Raw genomic sequence first — 23,124 nt, 5'->3', positions numbered from 1 at the left:
AGGCTCTGCAATCTCCTCTCTAGCTTCCCAGAGAATCCTAGGATAAAGCCCATCCGGCCCAGGGGGCTTATCTATTTTCACACCTGTGTGAATACTGACGAAAAATATTCATTTAGCGCCTCTTCTATCTCTTTGGACTCTACGCACAACTTCCCACTACTGTCCTTGACTGGCCCTAATCTTACTGTTGTTATTCTTTTATTCCTGACATACCTATAGAAAGCTTTCGGGTTTTTCTTGATCCTACCTGCTAAAGACTTCTCATGTCCCCTCCTGGCTCTTCTTAGCTCTCTCTTTAGGTCCTTCCTGGCTAACTTGTAACTCTCAAGCGCCCTCACTGAGCCTTCACGCCTCATCTCTACATAAGCCTCCTTCTTCCTCTTGACAAGAGATTCAACTTCTTTAGTAAACCACGGTTCCCTTGCAGGACCACTTCCTCCCTGCCTGACAGGTACATACTTCTCAAGGACACGCAGTCGCTGTTCCTTGAACAAGCTCCACATTTCAATTGTGCCCAGCTCCTGCAGTTTCCTTCTCCATCCTGTACATCCTAAATCTTGTGTGGAGGCACAGGAGATGGGAGAGATTTTTAATGACTATTTCTCCTCATTGAGGAGAGAATCATGGATGCTAAGGAAATAAGGGAAACAGAGAGGAGGTTCTTACAGCCTTAAAGCACACTAAAGTGGATAAATCCCCTGGGCCTGATCAAGTCCATTCTCGCACATTGTGGGAGGCTAGGAAAGAAATTGCAGAGACCCTTGCAGAGATTTTTGCTTTGTCTTTAGCCACTGGTAAAGGTCCAGAAGACTGGAAAGTAGCTAATGTTGTTACACTGTTTAAGAAAGGTAGCCAAGACAAGCCAGGGAACTACAGGCCAGTGAGCTTGACATCAGTGGTAGGAAAGTTATTAGAGAGGTAACTGAGGGGCAGGATCAACCAACACTTGGATAGTCAAGGTCTGATTAGGGATAGTCAGCATGGATTTGTGCATGGGAAGTCATGTCTGACAAATCTTTTAGAGTTTTTCAAAGGGGTAACCAAGAGGATAGATGAGGGTCGGGCAGTGGATGTTGTCTATATGGACTTGAGTAAGGCGTTTGACAAGGTCCTGCATGGCAGGCTAGTCCTGAAAGTTAGATCGCATGGGATCCAGGGAAAGCTAGCTAATTGGATGCAAAATTGGCTCAATGGTAGGAATCAGAGGGTGATGGTTGAAGGTTGTTTGATGGACTGGAGGCCTGTAATGAGTGGTGTGCCGCAGGGGTCAGTGCTGGGAACTTTGTTATTTGTTATTTTACATAAATGATCTGGATGTGAATGTACACAGCATGATTAGTAAGTTTGTGATACAGAATCAGGAGATGTCGTTCAGAACGAAGACAGTTGTCAACAATTACAGAGGGATCTTGATGAGATGGCGAAGTGGGCTCAGGATTAGCAAATCCAATTCAATACAAATAAGTGTGAGGTTTTGCATTTTACATAGAACATAGAACAGTACAGCACAGTACAGGCCCTTCGGCCCACGTGGTTGTGCCAAACTTTTGCCCTAATCCTAAGGTCTATCTAACCTCCACCCCTACCTTATACTATCATCCATATGCCTATCCAATAGCAGCTTAAATGCCCCTAATGAGGCCGACTCCACTACCATCTCCAGCAATGCATTCCACGCCCCTACCATTCTCTGAGTAAAGAACCTACCTCTGACATCTCCCCTATATCTACCTCCACTTACTTTAAAACTATGCCCCCTCGTAATAGCTACCTCCACCCGAGGAAAAAGTCTCTGTCTATCTACTCTATCTATACGTCTGATCATTTTGTATACCTCTATCAAGTCACCTCTCATACTTCGTTGTTCTAAAGAGAAAAGCCCTAGCTCTCTCAGCCTTTCCTTCTAAGACCTTCCCTCCATTCCAAGCCACATCCTGGTAAATCTCCTCTGTAACTTTTCCAACGCTTCCACATCTTTCCTGTAATGAGGCGACCAGAACTGGACACAATACTCCAAATGTAGCCGAACCAGGCTTTTGTATAGCTGGAGTATAACTTCATGGCTCTTGAACTCAATCCCTCTATTAATAAGAACAAAGAACAAAGAAAATTACAGCACAGGAACAGGCCCTTCGGCCCTCCAAGCCTGCACCGATCCAGATTCTCTATCTAAACCTGTCACCTATTTTCCAAGGATCTGTATCCCTCTGCTCCCTGCCCATTCATGTATCTGTCTAGATACATCGTAAATGAGCTATCGTGCCAGACTCTACCACCTCTGCTGGCAATGTGTTCCAGGCACCCACCACCCTCTGCGTAAAGAACTTACCACGCATATCTTCCTTAAACTTTTCCCCTCTCACCTTGAAATCGTGACCCCTAGTAATTGAGTTCCCCACTCTGGGAAAAAGCTTCTTGCTATCCACCCTGTCTATACCTCTCATGATTTTGTAGACCTCAATCAGGTCCCCCCTCAACCTCCGTCTTTCTAATGTAAATAATCCTAATCTACTCAACCTCTCTTCATAGCTAGCGCCTTCCATACCAGGCAACCTCCTGGTGAACCTCCTCTGCACCCTCTCCAAAGCATCCATATCCTTTTGGTAATGTGGCGACCAGAACTGTACGCAGTATTCCAAATGTGGTCGAACCAAAGTCCTATACAACTGTGACATGACTGCCAATTCTTGTACTCAATACCTCGTCCGATGAACGAAAGCATGCTGTATGCCTTCTTGACCACTCTATCGACCTGCGTTGCCACCTTCAGGGTACAATGGACCTGAACACCCAGATCTCTCTTGTGCATCAATTTTCCCCAGGGTTTTTCCATTTACCGTATAGTTCGTTCTTGAATTGGATCTTCCAAAATGCATCACCTCACATTTGCCTGGATTGAACTCCATCTGCCATTTCCCCGCCCAACTCTCCAATCTATCTATATTCTGCTGCATTCTCCAACAGTCCCCTTCACTATCTGCTACTCCACCAATCTTAATGTCATCTGCAAACTTGCTAATCAGACCATCTATACTTTCCTCCAGATCATTTTATGTATATCATTTATGTATTTCATTCTTGGTCACATGTGACAAATTCCACCCCGTCCAGGCCTTTTACACTCTGGGTGGCCCAGTCAATAAAGGGGAAATTAAAATCTCCAACCAATACTACTCTGTTATTCCTACAGGTATCTGCAGTCTCTCTACACATCTGCTCTTCTAGTAGCCGATGGCTATTTGGGGGTCTATTATACAGTCCCAACTGAGTGACCAGCCCCTTCTTGTTTCTCAGTTTAAACATATGGTCTCATTTGATGACCTCTTAAGAATATCCTGTCTAAGCACTATTGTTATGTCCTCCCTTACGAAAAGGGCAACTCCTGCTCCTCGCTTGCTTGTACTTCTGTATCCTGGAACATTGAGCTGCCAGTCATAGAATCGTAGAAACCCTACAGTGTGGAAACAGGCCCTTTGGCCCAACAAGTCCACACCGACCCTTGGAGCATCCCACCCAGACCCATCCCCCTATTACCCGCCTAATCTACACATCCCTGAACACTACGGGCAATTTAGCATGGCCAATCCACTTAGCCTGCCCATCTTTGGATTGCGTGAGGAAACTGGAGTACCCAGAGGAAACTCACGCAGACACGGGGAGAATGTGCAAACTCCACACAGACAGTCGCTCAAGGGTGGAATCGAACCTGGGACCCTGGTGCTGTGATGCTGCAGTGCTAACCACTGAGCCACCGTCCTGCCCTTCTCTCAACCATTTTTCTGTTATGGCTATAATATCCCAGTCCCCAGAGCCAATCCATTTTCTGAGCTCAACTGCCTTCCCAGTCAGGCCTCATGTGTTAAAATAAATGCACGTTAAACCAGAAGTCTTTTCCCTCCCTTTACTGTGCCCCTGGCTATCCTGAACAGTAGACTTGCTCTTGGTGGCTAATTAATTTTCCCCTGACTTCTCGATGGCCCCTCTGTTATTCAGAGTCCCACCCCCCCTGCGAAACTAGTTTGAACCCTCCCAGCTAACTCTAGCAGATATTGGACCCCCTCCGGTTCAAGTGCAACCCGTCCCTCTTGTACAGGTCACCTCTACCTCAGAACAGATCCCAATGATCCTAAAACTGAAAACCCTGCCCCCTACACCATCCCCTCAGCCGTGCACTCATCTGGCCTGTCTTTCAATTTATATCCTCACTAGTACGTGGCGGTGGGAGTAATCCAGAGATTATAACGCTTGAGGTCCTGCTTTTTAAACTCTTACCTCACTCCCTATACTCATTTTGCAGGACCCCATCTCTTTGTCTACCTATGTGATTTGTACCGATGTACACAATGACCTCTGGCTGTTCACCCTCCCTCTCCAGAATGTTCTGCAGCTGCTCAGAGACATCCTTGACCTTGGCATCCATAAGGCAACACACCTTCCTAGTGTCTGTTCTGCGGCCACAGAATCTCCTGTCTGTCCCCCTCACAATTGACTCTCCAGCAGTATCACTCCGTCTGAGTGCACCCTTTCCTTCTGAGCCTCAGAGCCGGTCACAGTGCCACTGACCCGACTGCTACTGCTAGCCCCTGAAAGGTCATTTCTCCTCCTCCTCCACCACCCCGCTCCTCCCCACCCGCTCCCCCCCCCCCCCCCCCCCCCCCCCCTGCCCCCACCCACTCCCCATCCCCAACTGTATCAAAGTATTTGTTATTGAGGGGAATGGCCACAGGGCCTGCAGCCTGCTCCATAGTAGTGATCACTTCACTACAGCTCCAATGAATGATGTTCTCTGCACCCGGAATGATCCTGAGTGCATCCAGCTCCAGCTCCAGTTCCCTACGCGGTCTGTCAGGAGCTGCAGCCGGGTGCACTTCTGGCAGGTGTAGCCACCAGGGAAATTAGAAGCCTCCCTGATCTCCCACATCCAGCAAAAGGAGTATGCCACTGCAGTAACGGCCATCCCCACTGCCTTCATTCTGGACAGAAAAAAAGCAGAGTTGAAAAACCCTTACCTCCTGTTACCTGTACCCCTGCTCAGCCTCCTCACATCGAAGCCTCTCGAGCAAAGGCCTCAGCACTTCCAATCTAACACTGGCCCACTCTCTTAATGGCTGCTCCCTTGTACACCTCTATCTTGCCAGTTGTCTTCCTCACAGAGCTCTTTTGTTGGTCAGAGGAGGATGGAGAGTGGCAAACACCAACGTAGAGTTTCCAATCTTCTGACTGAAGATTGCTGCAAAAGCATCAGCCTTATCTCTTGGAGATAGTAGGAACTGCAGATGCTGGAGAATCTGAGATAACAAGGTGTAGAGCTGGATGAACACAGCAGGCCAAGCAGCATCAGAGGAGCAGGAAGGCTGACGTTTTGGGCCTGGACCCTTCTTCAGAAATGGGGGAGGGGAAGGGGATTCTGAAATAAATAGGGAGAGAGGGGGAGGCGGATAGAAGATGGATAGAGGAGAAGATAGGTGGAGAGGAGACAGACAGGTCAAAGAGGTGGGGATGGAGCCAGTAAAGGTGAGTGTAGGTGGGGAGTTAGGGAGGAGATAGGTCAGTCCAGGGAGGACGGACAGGTCAAGGGGGCGGGATGAGGTTGGGAGGTAGGAGATGGGGGTGGGGCTTGAGGTGGGAGGAGGGGATAGGTGGGAGGAAGGACAGGTTAGGGAGGCGGGAACAAGCTGGGCTGGTTTTGGGATGCGGTAGAGGGAGGGGAGATTTTGAAGCTTGTGAAGTCCACATTGATACCATTGGGCTGCAGGGTTCCCAAGCGGAATATGAGGTGCTGTTCCTGCAACCTTTGGGTGGCATCGTTGTGGCACTGCAGGAGGCCCAGGATGGACATGTCGTCTGAGGAATGGGAGGGGGAGTTGAAATGGTTCACGACTGGGAGATGCAGTTGTTTAGTGCGAACCGAGCGTAGGTGTTCTGCAAAGCAGTCCCCGAGCCTCCACTTGGTTTCCCCAATGTAGAGGAGGCCACAACGGGAACAGCGGATGCAGTATACCACATTAGCAGATGTGCAGGTGAACATCTGCTTGATGTGGAAAGTCTTCTTGGGGTCTGGGATGGGGGTGAGGGGGGAGGTGTAGGGGCAGGTGTAGCACTTCCTGCAGTTGCAGGAAAAAGTGCCGGGTGTGGTGGGGCTGGAGGGGAGTGTGGAGCGGACAAGGGAGTCACGGAGAGAGTGGTCCCTCCAGAAAGCAGATAAGGGTCGGGAGGGAAAAATGTCTTTGGGGTGGGGTCAGATTGCAGATGGCAGAAGTGTCGGAGGATGATGCGTTGGATCCGGAGGTTGGTGGGGTGGTATGTGAAGATGAGGGGGATTCTGTTTTGGTTGTTATTGCGAGGAGGGGGTGTGAGGGATGAGTTGTGGGAAATGCGGGAGACACGGTCGACGGCGTTCTCGACCACTGAGGGGGGGGATGTTGCGGTCCTTGAAAAACGAGGACATCTGACATGTACGGGAGTGGAATGCCTCATCGTGGGAGCAGATGCAGCAGAGGCGAAGTAATTGGGAATAGGAGATGGCATTTTTGCAGGAAGGTGGATGGGAGGAGGTGTATTCTAGGTAGCTGTGGGAGTCGGTGGGCGAGAAATGGATATCGGTTTCCAGGTGGTTGCCGGAGATGGAAATAGAGAGGTCCAGGAAGGAGAGAGAGGTATCAGAGATGGTCCAGGTGAACTTAAGATTGGGGTGGAAGGTGTTGGTGAAGTGCATGAACTGTTTGAGCTCCTCGTGGGAGCACGAGGCGGCGCCGATACAGTCATCAATGTAATGGAGGAAGAGGTGGGGTTTAGGGCCAGTGTAGCTACGGAAAAAGGATTGTTCCATGTAACCTACAAAGAGGGAGGCATAGCTTGGGCCCATGCGGGTACCCATGGCCACCCCCTTTGTCTGTAGGAAGTGGGAGGAATTGAAGGAGAAGTTGTCGAGGGTGAGGACGAGTTCGGCTAAGCGGATGAGGGTGTCAGTGGAGGGGGACTGGTCGGGCCTGTGGGACAGGAAGAACCAGACAGCCTTTAGGCCATCTGCATGGGGAATGCAGGTGTGTAGGGACTGGACGTCCAGGGTAAAGATGAGGTGTTGGAGACCGGGGAATTGGAAGCTTTGGTGGAGGTGGAGGGCGTGGGTGGTGTCACGGACGTAGGTAGGGAGTTCCTGGACTAAGGGGGAGAAAATGGAGTCGAGATAAGTTCGGTGGGGCAGGAGCAGGCAGAGACAATGCGTCGACCAGGGCAGTCAGGTTTGTGGATTTTGGGAAGGAGATAGAAGCGGGCGGTGCGGGGTTGGGGAATGATGAGGTTGGAGGCTGTGGGTGGGAGGTCACCTGAGGTGGTGAGGTTGTGGATGGTTTGGGAGATGATGGTTTGGTGGTCGGGGGTGGGGTGATGATCAAGGGGGCGGTAGGAGGAGGTGTCGGAGAGGTAGCGCCTGGCCACGGTGAAGTAGAGGTCAGTGTGCCATACTACAACTGCGCCTCCCTTGTCCGCGGGTTTTGTGGTGAGTTTGGGATTGGAGCGGAGGGCTGCACGTTCTGCGGGGGAGAGGTTGGAGTGGGTGAGAGGAGTGGAGAGGTTGAGGCGATTGATGTCACGACAGCAGTTGGAGATGAGGCGGTCGAGGGAGGGTAGGAGGCCTTGGTGTGGTGTCCAGGAGGAGGGGGTGTGTTGGAGGCGGGAGAAGGGATCAGTAGAGGGACGGTTAGGCTCACGGTTAAAGAAGTAAGCGCGGAGGCAGAAGCGGCGGCAAAACTGTTCAACGTCCAAGCGTGAGCGGTATTTGTTGATGTGTGGGTGGAGGGGGACAAAGGTGAGCCCTTTACTGAGGACTGACTGTTCGTCCTCAATTGGGGGGAGGTCTGGGGGCATGGTGAAGACTCTGCAGGGCTGGGTGCTACTGTCTCCTCTGGAGCTGCTGGCTGTGCAGGCAATGGGCGGAGCGACGTCGGCGGTGTGTGGAGCGACCCCTCTCTCCCTGTTTATTTCAGAAACCCCTTCCCCTCCCCCATTTCTGATGAAGGGTCTAGGCCCGAAACGTCATCCTTCCTGCTCCTCTGATGCTGTATGGCCTGCTGTGTTCATCCAGCTCTACACCTTGTTATCTCAGCCTTATCTTTTGCACTGATGTGCTGGGCTCTTCCACCACTGAGGATGGGGATATTTGTGGGCCCTCCCCCTCCAGTGAGTTGTTTAGTCGTCCACCACCATTCACGACTGGATGTGGCAGGACTGCAGAGGTTAGATCTGATTCGTTGGTTGTGGGATTGCTTAGCTCTGTCTATCACTTGCTGCTTATGCTGTTTGGCGTGCAAATAGTCCTTGTTGGTAGCTTCACCAGGTTGACACCTCATCTTCAGGTATGCCTGGTGCTGCTCCTGGCATGTTCTCTTCTGACGTAGATGTGATCCACTGGCTTGATGGTAATGGTTGAGTGGGGGATATGCGGAGCCATGAGGTTACAGATTGTGCTGGAGTACAATTCTGCTGCTGTTGATTGCCCACAGCGCCTCATGGATGCCCAGGCTTGAGTTGCCAGATCTGTTTGAAGTCTGCCCCATTTAGCACACTGATAGTGCTACACAATATGATGGAAGTTATTCTCATTGTGAAAGTGGGACTTCGTCTCCACAAGTTCTGTGTGGTGGTCACTCTTACTGATACTATCATGGACAGATGCATCCACAACTGGCAGATTGGTAAGGTCAAGTATGTTCTTCCCTCTTTTTGGTTCCCTCACCACCTGGTACAGACCCAGTCTAGCAGTAATGTTCTTTAGGAACCGACCAGCTCGATGTGTAGTACTGCTGCCGAGCCACTCTTGATCATGGACATTGAAATCCCCCACCCAGCATATACTTTGTGCCCTTGCCACTCTCAGTGCTTCCTCTAAGTATTGTTCAACATGGAGAAGTAGTGATTCATCACCTGAGGGAGGACGGTATGTGGTAATCAGCAGGAGGTTTCCTTGCCCATGTTTAACCTGAAGCCATGAGACTTTATGGGGTCTGGAGTTAATGTTGACGACTCCCAGGGCAACTCCCTCCTGATTGTACATCACTGTGCTGCCACCTCTGCCACATCTGTCTTGCTAGTAGGACAGGGCATATTCAGTGATAGTGATGGTGGTGTCTGGTACATTGTCTATAAGGTATGATTCTGTGAGTATGACTACGTCAGACTGTTGCTTGACTAGTCTGTGAGACAGCCCTCCTAACTTTTGGTCTTGCCCCCAGATGTTAGTAAGGAGGACTTTGCAGGGTCAAATGTGCTGTTTCTGCCGTTGTCTTTTCTGGTGCCTAGGTCGATGCCAGGTTATCCGTGCAGTTTCATTTCTTTTTTGAGACTTTGTTTAGTACAACTGAATGGTTTGCTAGGTCATTTCAGAGGGTAGTTGAGAGTTAACCACGTTGCTCTGGGTCTGGAGTCACATGTAGGCCAGACCAGGTAAGGATGGCAGATTTCCTCCCCTAAAGGACAATTAGTGAACCAGATTAGTTTTTCCAATGGTCGACAATGATATCATGGTCATCAGTACATTCTTAATTCCAGATTTTTTAAAAAGTTCTATTTATTCTGCTATGGCAGGATTCAAACCCAGGTCCCCAGAGCATTAGCTGATTTTCTAAATTAATAATTTAGCAATAATACCACTAGGCCATCACCTTCTCCACTGATGTATGAGGAGAGGTTGAATCAGTTAGTGCTGTATTTGCTGAAGTTCAGAAGAATGGGAGGAGTCAGGGAGATCTCATTGAAGCCTGTAGAATTCGAACAGGATATACAGAGTAGATGCAAAAAGAATGTTCCCAATGGCTGAGGAGTCCAGAACCAGGGGTCACAGCTTAAGGATACAGGGTAAGCCATTTAGGTCTGAGATGAGAAAAAATTTCTTCACCCAGAGAGTGGTGAACCTACGAAATTTGCTACCACAGAAAGCAGTCAAGGCTAAAATATTGTATGATTTCAAGAAGGAGTTGGATATAGCACTTGGGAATCAAAGGATATCTGGGGAAAGTGGAAATAGGCTGCAGAGTTCCATGGTCAGCCATGATAATAATGAATGACAGTGCAGGTTTGAAGAACCAAGTGTGGAAGTGCTGATGTTGGAATGGGGTGGACACTGTCAAAAGTCACACAACACTAGGTTATAGTGCAACAGGTTTGTTTGAAATCACAAGCTTTGGAAACGCTGCTCCTTCGTCAGGTGAAGAACTAAATAGCCTACTTCTGCTCCTGTTTTCTCTGTTTCTTTAATTTTTTCTTCTGGTTCCAGAGAAAGCGTGGAACAGTTATCCATATTTAAGAAAATCGAAAGGAGACCTATGGCATGGCCATGTCAACTCACCATTGGCTCCGGAATAACCATCAACATCGTGGGCTACAAAGCAGTGAGTTGTGGATTTTGTATTATAGTAGAAGGAACTGGAAAAACAACACTGCAGTTTTTGGAAGGTGGGAGGAGAAGTTCACTGTTTTGGGGAAGGGTGCAGTACAGTGTGTATTGTTGAGGGAATTAAGTCATTGCAGCATTTTTTGTGGAGAGGGAATTGTGGAGGATGGACTGTGTTTGTAGAGAAAGAGAGATTGGTGTGTTTGTGCTGGGGGAGCAGCACAGAGCATGCATGACACGATGAGACTATTTGCATGGAATGATTTTTCCCTAACTAGTCTTAAGCCAATGTTATGATTTCTACTTTGCTGAAGATTTTCTAAATGTGTGCAGTAGGCCCTATAACTGTGTCCACTATGAAAACATGTGAAATAGGAGCAAGGTAGACTATTCAGCTCCTCAAACCTGCCTCAACTATTCAATAAGATCACGGCTGATCTGTTTATGATTTGAATTCTACATTCCCATCTACCCCAATAACCTTTGATTTCCCTGCCAAACAAGAACTTGTCCACCTGTATTAAAACATTCAATGACTCCATCTCTACTGCCTTCTGAGGCAAACAGTTTCAAAGTTGAACAAGTCACTGAGAGAAAAAAATTCTTCTCATCTCTCCCTTGAAAAGGACATAGGTTTGAGTTGAGAGGGGAAAGTTTAAAGGAGATGTGCAAGGAAAGTTTTTTTTTACACAGAGGTAATTCAATGAAAGGGCAAACAACAGCCCCTGTACTGACTCGAGGAAACACCCTTTACAGTCCACCTTGCCAAGACCATTCAGGATCTGAATACACTTCTATCAAGTCACCCCTCATTCTTCTAAACTCCAATGGAAACAAACCCAGCCTATGCAACCTATCTTCATAAAACAAGGAGAGGCAGTGGTGTGGTGATAACATCGCTGGGCTAGTAATCCCAGATTATTATTCTGGGCAAATGGACTTTAATCCCACCACAGCAGATAGTGAAATTTGAATTCGATGAAAATCTGCATAAAGAGCTTGCCCAATGAAGACCACATAACAACTGTCAATTGTCATAAAATCCCATCTGTTTCAGTAATGTCCTTTAGAAAAAGCAATCTGCTGTCTTTATCCGGTAAGCCTACATGTGACTCCAGAACCACAACAATGTGGTTGATGCTTGTCTCTTTGCCCGCTAAGCTATTAGGAATTGGCAGTAAGTGCTGGCCTAGCCAACAGCCCTTAATGCTATGAACAAATTTTTAAAAATTCTGCTTATTCCAGTTATCATCCCAGTTATCATTCCAATGCATTTACATCCCTCCATAATAAGGGGACCAAAACTGTGCACACAAACAAATGGGTTATGTTGTTTTTTGGCATTTGCCATCAGCACATCCACTGTGATAGACCTCCACATACAGACAATTAGTTAAGTGGGTAATTAAATTTTAGAGCATATAAATTGGGAGGAGATAAAGGTAACAATCCTAATTGTGGGCAACAATGCGTGTTTAAAGCATTTAATGCACTGTGCCCAGCAACTTTCCCTTTAAAGGCATAATTTTTGACAATCAGATCTTTAGATGTAAAACTCTTCAAACAGATGACTGAAGAGAAAGTAAAGAAAAGCTGGACGTCTGTTGATGCTAAGACTCTGCGAAAGGAGGATGTGAGGAGGGAGACCGTTTACTGCTTAAATGATGACGATGAGACTGAAGTTTCAAAGGAGGACACCATTCAAGGTACCATCTGTTCTTGCCATCCCACCATTTTGTACTCATTAAATCATATCCTCACCCAGATGTGTTTGTACCTTTCCTAAGCTGCACATTGCTAACCTCATCTTGTCTTAGTTTTATTGTTAGATGAGAAGATCTTGTAGGGTGAGGTTGAACAAGTGTGCTTAAGGGTAAGTGGTTTGTAAGAGAGGTAACTTGGGGCTGAAAGTTGAAGGGGGGAAACTATATGTATTAACCTTGTCGACTATCAAGACACTGACAAATAAGACTGAAACTCTTGGTTTCAAGCCTCATTGTAAATCTGTAAGCACATCATCCAGGCATACACTTCAGTGCAGTCCTTAAAGATGAAATATCTCCCTCTTCAGGTGGGTAGAAACGGCTCTGTGTCTTTCAAGGGCAGGGCAGTTCTCTCTGTGAGGTGTAAGATATTTATCACTCCATAAACATTTCTTCAAAGTAAATTATCTAGTTATTACATAAAAAAAGACTGACTTACTCAGCAGGTCCTTTGCGGAGGATCTCAGGAGGTGACCCAAATGAATCACCAACTCAGTGCTTTTGTCTGAAGATGAACGCACATGTTTCAGCATTGTCTTTTGCACTGATGTGGTGGGCAGTCCCCACTGTTGATGTTGGAACATTTGTAAAGTCTCCATCTCCTGTTAGTTATTCAATTGTCCAATATCATTCGTGGTTGGACATGATAGGTCTGCAGTTTAGATTTGATCCATTTATTGTGGGATCATGTAGCCCTGTCTATTACATACTGCTTCTCTGTTTGACATGCAAGTAGTCATGTGTGGAGCTTCAACAAGTTGACACCTCATTTGCCTGGTGCTGCACCTGCACTCTATTATTGAGTCAGGGTTGATCCCTCAGCTTAATGGTAAGGGTAGAGAGGAGGATCATAGAATCATACTGCACAGAAGAGGCCCTTCAGCCCATCAAGTCTGTACCATCAAAATATACTGCTACCTACACTAGTCCCATTTTCCCACACTAGACCCTTAGCCTTGAATGTCATGATATTTCAAGTTCTGGTCCAAGTAATTTTTAAAGGTTGTGAGGTGTCCTGCCTCAACTACCCTCCAAGGCAGTGCATTCCAGATTCCTACCACCCTCTAGGTGAAAATTCTTTTCATCAAATCCTCTCTAAATCTCCTGTCTTTTACTTTAAAATTATTACAACTGCTTTCTAACCACCACTGGGGCAGGCAATAGCCCCATGGTATTATTGCTAGACTATTAACCCAGAAACCCAGCTAAGGTTCTGGGAATCCTGGTTCAAGTCACGCCACAGTAGATGGTGGAATTTGAATTCAATAAAAAGTCTAGATTTAAGAGTCTAATATTGATCATGAATGCAGTGTTGATTGTAGGAAAATTCCATCTGATTCATTAATGCCCCTTAGGGAAGGAAACTGCCATCCTTACCTGGTCTGGCCTACATGTGACTTCAGATCCACAGCAATGTGGTTGACTCTTAATTGCCCTATGTAGATGTAGAGACATAGAAAACAGGTGTAGGAGTTGGCCTTTCAGCACTTTGAGCCTGCACCACCATTCAATACGATCATGGCTGATCACGCAATCTCAGTGTCCCATTCCTGCCCTCTCCCCATACGCCTTGATCCCTTTAGCCACAAGGGCCACATCCGGCTCACTCTTGAATATATCTAATGAACTGGCCCCAATAGCTTTCTGTGGGAGAGAATTCCACTGGTTCACCACTCTGAATGAAGAAATCCTTGCTCATCTCAGTCCTGAATGGCTTACCCCTTATTCTTAGACTGTAACCCATAGTTCTGGATTACCCCAACATCGGGAACATTAGCTCTGCATCTATCCCGTCCAGTCCCATCAGGATCTATGAGATTCCTCCCCCCCCTCCATTCTTCTAAACTCCAGTGAGTACAAGCCTAGCCGATCCACTCTTTCTTCATCTGTCACTCCTGCCATCCTGGGAATCAGCCTGGTGAACCTTCGCTGGACTCCCTCAATAGGAAGAATGTCCATTCTCAGACTCGGAGATCAAAACTGCACACAATATTCAACGTGTGGCCTCACCAAGGCCCTGTATAACTGCAGCAGGACATCCTTACTCCGATACTCAAACCCTCTTGCTATGAAGACCAGCATGCCATTAGCTTTCCTCACTGCCTGCTGCACCTGCATGCCAACCTTCAGTGACTGTTACGCCATGACACCCAGGTCTCATTGCACCTCACCTTTTCCTAAACTACCACCATTCAGATAATAATCTGCCTTCCTGTTTTTGCAACTAAAGTGGATAACCTCACAATCCACATTATATTGCATTTACCAAGTATTTACCCACTCAGCCAGTCAGTCCAAGTCACCCTGCAGCCTCTTAGCAACCTCCTCACAGCACACACTGCCAGCCAGCTTAGTGTTATCTGCAAATTTGGAGATATTGCATTCACCTCCTTCGTCCAAATCTTTAATGTGTATTGTGAACAGCTGAGGTCCCAGCACTGAACCCTGCGGCACCCCACTCGTCTCTGCCTGCCAGTCTGAAAAGGACCCGTTTATTCCGACTCTCTGCTTTCTGTCTGCCAACCAGTTCTCTATCCATGTCAATACATTGATATGGAGGTGCTGGTGTTGTGGTTTGATGTTGTAGACATGCTCGCTGAGCTGGTGGGTTTGGTTGCAAACATTTTGTCACCCTGCTAGGTAATGTCATCAGTGCGCCTCTGGTGAAGCTGTCCGCTTGTTATTTATATGCCCGGTTTGCTGGGATGATTGGTATTACTTTCAGTTTTGTGTCTCAGTGGTTTGTACACAGGGTCTAATTTAATGTGTTTGTTGATGGAGTTCCGGTTAGAATACAAGGCCTCCAGGAATTCCCTGGCCTGTCTCTGTTTGGCTTGTGTGATTATAGATGTGTTGTCCATTATGAATTCACCTGATTTTAACTGCAAGGGATTTACATTTGTCTTCACCAGTCTGTTTCCCTTTACATATCTGTAGAAGCTTTTGCAGTCAGTTTTTTTATGGTTTCTACAAGCTTATTTTTATGTTCTATTTTCCTTTTCTGAATTAAAACCTTTGTATTCCCCTGCTGAATTTTAAATTTCTCCCAGTCCTCAGGTTTCCTGCTTTTTCTGATCCATTTATATACCTCCTCTTTGACCTTAACACTGTTCCTGATTTTCCTTGTTAGCCATGGTTGAGCCATCTTCCCTGTTTTACTCTTACACCAGACAGGGATGTACAATTGTTGAAGTTCATCCATGTGATCTTTAAATGTCTGCCATTGCCTATCCACTATTAACTCCTTAAGTATCCTTGGTCAGTTTATCCTAGTCAATACATGCCTCATACCATCAACATTTGCTTTCTTTCAGTTCAGGACCCTAGTTTCAGATTTAATTGTATCACTCTCCATCTTATTGAAGAATTCTATCATATTATGGTCACTCTTCCCCAAAGGATCTCGTACCACAATGTTGCTCATTAATCCTCTCTCGTTACACAATATCCAGTCTAGGATGGCTTGCTCTCTAGTTGGTTCCTCAACATATTGGTCGAGGAAACCATCCCTCCTCCATTGCATTGCTGCCAGTTTGGTTTGTCCAGTCAATATGTAGACTGAAGTCACCCATAATCATTACTGTACCCTTACTGCATTCTTCTCTAACTTCCTGTTTGGTATAGTCCCCAACATCACAACTACTGTTTGATGGTCTGTACACAACTCCTACTAATGTCTTTTTCCCTTTGGTGTTCCACAGCCCCACCCATACAGATTCCACATTTTTCGGACTAATGTCCTCCCTTATTTTAGTGTTAATCTCCTCCTTAACCAGCAAATGAGAACATAGAACATAGAACAGTACAGCACAGTACAGGCCCTTCTGCCCACGATGTTGTGCCGAACTTTTACCCTAAACCTAAGGTCTATCTAACCTCCACCGCTACCTTATACTATCATCAATATGCCTATCTAATAGCCACTTAAATGCCCCTAATGAGGCCGACTCCACTACCCTCTCCGGCAATGCATTCCACGCCCCTACCACTCTCTGAGTAAAAAACCTACCTCTGACGTCTTCCCGATATCTACCTCCTTTCACTTTAAAACTATGTCCCCTCGTAAAAGCTACCTCCACCCTAGGAAAAAATGAAGAAAATCTTGAACTCGCTATGACTTCAATCAGGACCCCTCTTAGCCTTTTCCGCTCCAAAGAAAACAACCTGAGCTTATTCAGTCTCCCTTCATCGCTAAACTACTCCAGCCCAAGCAACATCCTAGTGAATGTCCTCTGCACCCCATCTAGTTGGATCACGTCCTTCCTTTAATGTGCTGACCAGAACTGCACACAATACCCCGTCTTGTGGCCTAACCAGAGTTCTGTACAAATCCAACATAACCTCCCTGCTCTTCCATTCAATGCCTCTACTCAGGTCCTGTATACCCTCTTAACTACCCTACTAACCTCTCCTGCCACCTTCAGGGATCTGTGGACAAGCACCTCAAGGCTCCTCTGTTCCTCTGAGCTTTCTAGTCCTGCCATTCATTGAGTGTTCCCTTGTCTTATTCCTTCTTCCAAAGTGCATCACATCACACTTATCAGGGTTAAATTCCATCTGCCACTGATCTGCCCTTCCGAACAATTCATCTGTATCTTCTGCGGCCACAGAAGAGACACCAGGATGGTGTATTGCCTCCTGGGTGCCAGGGTCAAGAATGTCTCTGAGTGGTTGCAGAACATTCTGAAGCGGGGGGTGAACAGCCAGAGGTCATTGTGCACGTTGATACAAATTACATAGGTAGACAAAGCGATGGAGTCCTGCGAAATGAGTACAGGGAGTTAGGTAAAAAGTTAAAAAGCAGGACCTCAAGGGAAGTGATCTCCTGATTACTCTAGGTGCCATGCACCAGTGAGGATAGAAATCGAAAGATAGGTTAGATGAATGCATGGCTGCGGAGCTGGTGTATGTGGCAGGATTTTCTGTTCCTGGATCATTAGGATCGTTTCTGGTGACCTGTACAGGAGGGACAGAGGGACGGGTTGCTCTTGAACCAGGAAGGTGGTGGGGAGTTGAGGGTGGTCGTTATTGGAAGTGGAGGTGGAGGTATGCAGGACTTTGATTAAGACATGACTGCTTTCTTCTGTGAAGCGGAGCCAATGAGAAGTCAGGGGAAAATACATTAGCCACCGAGAGCAAGCAGGGGCTCAGTAAAAGGACGAAAAAGACTTCTGGTCTTAAGTGCATTTATTTCAATGCACAAGGCCTGACTGGTAAGGCAGATGAACTCAGAGCATGGATCGGCTCTGGGGACTGGGATATTATAGCCATAACAGAAAAATGGCTGAGCGAAGGGCAGGACTGGCAGCTCAATGTTCCAGGTACAGAAGTTACAGGCATGACAGAAGTACAAAGAAGCGAGGAGCAGGAGTTGCCCTTTTCATAAGGGAGGACATAACAACAGTGCATAGACAGGATATTCTTAAAAGGGTCATCAAATGAGGCCATATGTTTAGAACTCAGAAACAAGAAAAGGCTGGTCACTCAGTTGGGACTATATAATAGACCCCCAAATAGCCTTCGGCTACTAGAGGAGCAGATGTGTAGAGAGATTGCAGATACCTGTAGGAATAACAGAGTAGAATTGGTTGGAGATTTTAATTTCCCCTTTATTGACTGGGCTACCCAGAGTGTAAAAGGCCTAGATGTGGTGGAATTTGTCAAATGTGTCCAAGAAAGTTTCCTAAATCAACATGTAGAGGATCCTACTCAGGAGGGTGCAACAATGGACCTCGTCTTAGGAAACGAGGTTAGGCAAGTGACTGAAGTGTCAGTCAGAAAGCACTTTGGGTCCAGTGACCATAACTCTCTTATTTTTAACATAGTTATGGAAGGAGATGGAAAAAGATAGGACGGGTCCACAGGTTAAGGTGCTGAAGTGGAGCAGGGCCAATATTGGGGCCATTAGGCAGGATCTAGCAGAGGCCGATTGGGTGAGTCTGTTTGAAGGAAAAGGAACGACTGACAAATGGGAGGCTTTTAAAAGTGTAATGTCAAGAGTCCAAGGGACAGTATGTTCCTGTTAGGGTGAAGGGAAAAGCTGGCAGTTTAGGGATCCCCAGCTGATGAGGGATATTGAGGCTCTAGTCAGGGAAAAGAGGGCTGCATACATTGAGTCTGAGCTATCAGGCTCAAGTGAATGCCTAGGTGACTATAAAAAGTGCAGGAGCACACTCCAGAGGGAAATCAGAAGAGCAAAAAGAGGGTATGAGATGGATCTGGCCGATAAGGGTAAAGGTAATCCCATGAGATTCTATAGCTATATTAAGAGTAAAAGGGTGGCTAGTGAGAGAATAGGTCTCATTAAAGATCAGCATGGCGGTCTATGTGTGGAGCCACAGGAGATTTGGGAGATTTTTAATGACTGTTTCTCCTCAGTGTTTACTGAGGAGAGAATCATGGATGGTAAGGAAATAAGGGTAACAAGTGGGGATGTTTCGGACCACATACATATTACCAGACAGGAGGTGTTAGCAGCCTTAAAACACATTAAAGTGGATAAATCCCCTGGGCCTGATCAAGTCCATCCTTGGACATTGTGGGAGACTAGGGAAGAAATTGCAAAGGCCCTTGCAGAGATGTTTTACTTCATCTTTAGCCACTGGTGAAGTTCCAGAAGACTGGAGGTTAGTTAATGTTATTTCATTGTGTAAGAAAGGTAGCAAAGACATGCCAGCGAACTATAGGCCAGTGAGCCTGACATCAGTGGTTGGCAAGTTATTAGAGAAGTAACTAAGGGACAGGATCCACCAATATTTGGATAGTCAAGGTGTGATTACGGATAGTCAGCATGGATTTGTGCGCGGGGCGTCATGTCTCATAAATCTTGTGGAGTTTTTTGAAGGGGGAACCAAGAGTATAGATGAGGGTAGGGCAGTGGATGTTGTCTATAGGGAGTTTAGTAAGGCCTTTGACAAGGTCCCACACAGCAGGCTGGTCATGAAGGTTAGGTCGCATGCAATCCAGGGAGAGCTAGATAATTGGATTCAAAATTGGCTCGATGGTAGGAAACTGAGGGTGATGGTTGAAGGTTATTTATCAGACTGGAGGCTTGTGACTAGTGGTGTTCCACATGGGTTGGTGCTGGGACCTTTGTTATTTGTTATTTGCATAAATGATCTGGATGTGAATGTACAAGGCATGATAAGTAAGTTTGTGGATGATACAAAATTAGGAGGTATCACTAATAGCGAGAAAGATTATGAAAAATTACAGAGGTATCTTGATTAGAGGGGGAAGTGGGCCGAGGCTTGGCAAATGCAATTCAATACGTGTGCGGTGTTGCATTTGGAAAGTCAAGCCAAGGGAGGACTTAGAGAATAAATGGTAAGACCCTGAGGAGTGTTATAGAGCAGAGAGACCTAGGAGTCCAAGTATATAGTTCGTTAAAAGCGGTGTCACAGGTAGACAGGGTGGTGAAGAAGGCATTTAGCATGCTGACCTTCATCGGTCAAGGCATTGAGTAAAGGAGTTGGGACGTTAATGGAAAGTGTGCAAAGAAGATTTACGAGGATGTTGCCAAGACTAGTTGGCCTGAATTATAGGGAGAGGTTGGCCAGTATAGGACTTTATTCCTTGGAACGTAGGAAAATGAAGGGTGACCTTATTGAGGTGTATACAATCGTGAGGGGCATGGATAGGATGAATGCATATAGTCTTTTTCCCAGGGATGGGGAATTGAAAACTAGAGGGCATAGGTTTAAGGTGAGAGGGGAAAGATTTAAGAAGGACCTGAGGGGCAACTTCTTCACGCAAACAGTGGTGCATATATGGAATGGACTGCCAGAGAAAGTGGTTGAGGCAGGTACAATAGCAACATTTAAAAAACATTTGGATAGGTACATGGATGAGAAGGGTTTAGAGGGATATGGACCAAATGCAGGCAATTGGAACTAGCTGAGTGGGCACCATGGTCAGCATGGATCAGTTTGGGCCAAAGGGCCCATTTCCATGCTGTATTACTGTATGACTCAATATCTTTTGTAAGATCATCACAGATTTGGGCCCTTTACCCCATCACAACCATTCCAGTTAAAATTACCCACGTAACTATTCTAATCCCATTTCCTAACACTTGGCCCATAGCCCTGTATGCCACACAAGTGCATATCGCAATACTTTTCAAATGTTATGAGGGTTTCTGCCTCTCCCACCCTTACAGGCAGTGAGTTCCAGATTCTCACCACCATCTGGGAGAAAAATTTTCGTCATATCTTCTCGGAACCTTCTGCCTAAACCTTAAATCAGTGTCCCCTGGCCATTGATCCCTCCATCAAGAGGAAATGATTTTTTCCTGTCTGCCCTGACTATGCCCCTCATAATTTTATACATCTTGAATAAGTCTCCTGTCAATCAACTGTGCTCGAAGGAAAACAAATCCAATCTGTTCAATCTTTTTTTCAATACTGAAGATCTCCAGTGCAGGCAACATTCTGTAAATCTCCCCTGCACCCTCTCCATTGCTATCGCATCCCTTCTATAATGTGGATTCCAGAACAACACACAATAATCTAGCTGTGGTCTAACTAGCGTTTTATACAGTTCAGCATAAACTCCCTGCTCTTAAACTCAATCCTGAGCTGATGAAGACAAGTAACCCGTATGCTTTCTGAACCATTTTACCTACCTATCCTGTTGGAATACCAACGGCCCTCTGATCCTCGCTGCATTCCAGATTCCCATCATTCGTCACATCTTCAGTAATTACACTGAAAGTCTGCAGAGGGACAAAGATAGGTTAAGTCAATGGGCAAGGATCTGGCAGATGGAGTACAATGTTGGTAAATGCGAGGTCATCCATTTCCAACAAAATGGACTGTTATTTAAGTGGTGAAGATTTGAGGCATGCTGTTGTGCAGGGGAACCTAGATGTCCTTGTGCATGAATCACAAAACATTGGTTTGCAGGTGCAGCAGATAATTAAGAAGGCAAATAGAATATTGCCCTTCATTGCTAGAGGGATGGAGTTTAAACACAGGGAGGTTGTGCAGCAGCTGTACGGGATGCTGGTGAAGAAACACCTAGAGTACTTTATATGGTTTTGGGCTCACTTGAGAAAGGATGTACTCGCTCTGGAGGGGGTGCAGAGGAGGTTCACTAGGTTGATTCCGGAGTTGTGAGGGTTGGCTTATGAGGATAGATTGAGTAGATTGGGAATATGCTCACTGGAATTTAGAAGAGTGAAAGGTAGGGCGGCGGGGAATTTTATAGAAACATATAAAATTATGAAAAGAATAGTTAAGACTGAAGCAGGGAGGCTGTTTCTGCTGGCAGGTGAAACTAGAACTGAGGGCATAGCCTCAAAATAAGGGGGAGCAGATTTAGGACTGAGTTGAGGCTAGAAATAGGAGGATACTACAGCTCAACGCATGGCTAAACAGATGGTGTAGGAGGAAGGATTTCAGATATCTGGACCATTGGGATCTCCTCCAGGACAGGTGGGGCCTGTACAAGAAGGACGGGTTGCATCTAAGCTGGAGGGGCACAAATATTCTGGCTGTGAGGTTTGCTGATGTCACTCGGGAGGATTTAAACTAGCTTGGCAGGGGGTTGGGAACCAAAGCAAAGGTGAATTGACTGAAAGGGAACGAGAGAATAGGGCCAGTAAGACTCAGAGGAAGAGCAGGTAGGGTGTGGTTGCTGATCAAAGCAGGTCTGGTGGACTGAAGTGCATCTGTTTCAATGTAAGAAGTGTAACAGGTAAGGCAGATGAACTTAGAGCTTGGTTTACTACTTGGAACTACGATGTTGTTGCTATTATACAGAGACCTGGTTAAGGGATGGACAGGATCGACAGTTTAACGTTCCAGGATACAGATGTTTCAGGCAGGATAGAGGGGAATGTAAAAGGGGTGGGGGAGTTCCACTACTTGTTAAGGAGCAAATCGCAGCTGTACTGCGGGAGGACACCTTGGATGGCTCGTACAGCGAGGCAGTATGGGTAGAGCTCAGGAACAGGAAGGGTGCAGTCACAATGTTTGAGGTTTACTATAGGCCTTCCAACAGCCAGCGGGAGGTAGAAAAACAGATATATAGGCAGGTTTTGGCAAGATGTAAAAGTAACAGGGTTGTTGTTGTGGGTGATTTTAACTTCCCGTATATTGACTGGGACTGACTTAGTGCTTAGGGCACAGATCGGGCAGAGTTTGTAAGGAGCATCCAAAAGAGCTTCTTGAAACAGTATTTGGATGGTCCAATACGGCCCCTTTCCTAGTTGGACTCAGTATTGGGGAATGAGCCTCGCCAGATGGTCGACATCTCAGTAGAGGAGCAGCTCGGGAACAGTGATCACAATTCAGTAAGCTTTAAGGTACTGATGGATAAAGGTAGGTGTAGTTGTCAGGTGAAGGTGCTAAATTGGGGGAATGCTAATTACAACAATATTAGGCAGGAACTGAAAAATATAGATTGCAGGCAGATTTTGAGGGCAAATCAACATATGGTATGTGGTAGGCTTTCAAGTGTAAGTTGCTGGGAACTCAGGTCCGGCATGTTCCTGTAAGGATGAAAGATAAGTATGGCGAGTTTAGGGAACTTTGGATAACTTTGTGAGCCTAATCAGAAAGAAAAAGGGAGCATTTATTAAAGATAGGAGGCTGAGAACACACGAAGCACGGGTGGAATACGAGGAAAGTCGAAAGAAGCAAGGAGTAAGAAGGGCGAAAAGGGGTCATGCAAAGTCATTGGCCAACAGGATTAAGGAAAATCCCAAGGCTTTTTATACATATATAAAGAGCAAGAGGGTAGCCAGGGAGAAGGTTGGCCCACTCAAGGACAGAGAAGGGAATTTATGTGTGGAGCCAGAGGAAATAGGCGAGGTATTAAATGAGTACTTTGCATTAGTATTCCCCATAGAGAAGGACTTGGTGGATGATGAGTCTGGGGAAGGGTGTGTAGATAGTTTGGGTCATGTTGAGATCAAAAGGGAGGAGGTATTGGGGGTCTTGAAAAACATGAAGGTAGACAAATCCCCAG

At 46.4% G+C, this 23,124-nt stretch overlaps 1 protein-coding gene across 1 annotated transcript in view; it reads left to right on the top strand.

Annotated features, from left to right (window-relative positions):
* LOC109934958 (X-ray repair cross-complementing protein 5-like) overlaps positions 1 to 23,124 on the top strand; it is a 77,384-nt gene that overhangs the window by 39,790 nt on the left and 14,470 nt on the right. Inside the window, exons 4-5 of the mRNA XM_048599297.1 lie at positions 10,271 to 10,385; positions 11,955 to 12,093. Coding sequence (XP_048455254.1) covers positions 10,271 to 10,385; positions 11,955 to 12,093 — 254 coding nt within the window. The remainder of the gene's footprint in view (positions 1 to 10,270; positions 10,386 to 11,954; positions 12,094 to 23,124) is intronic.

This window comes from Rhincodon typus, chromosome 7 (assembly GCF_021869965.1).
Source record: "Rhincodon typus isolate 14 chromosome 7, sRhiTyp1.1, whole genome shotgun sequence".
Lineage (NCBI taxonomy): Eukaryota > Metazoa > Chordata > Chondrichthyes > Orectolobiformes > Rhincodontidae > Rhincodon > Rhincodon typus.
Note: the sequence above shows the minus strand (reverse complement) of the source record. Positions and strands in the feature narration are given on the sequence as shown.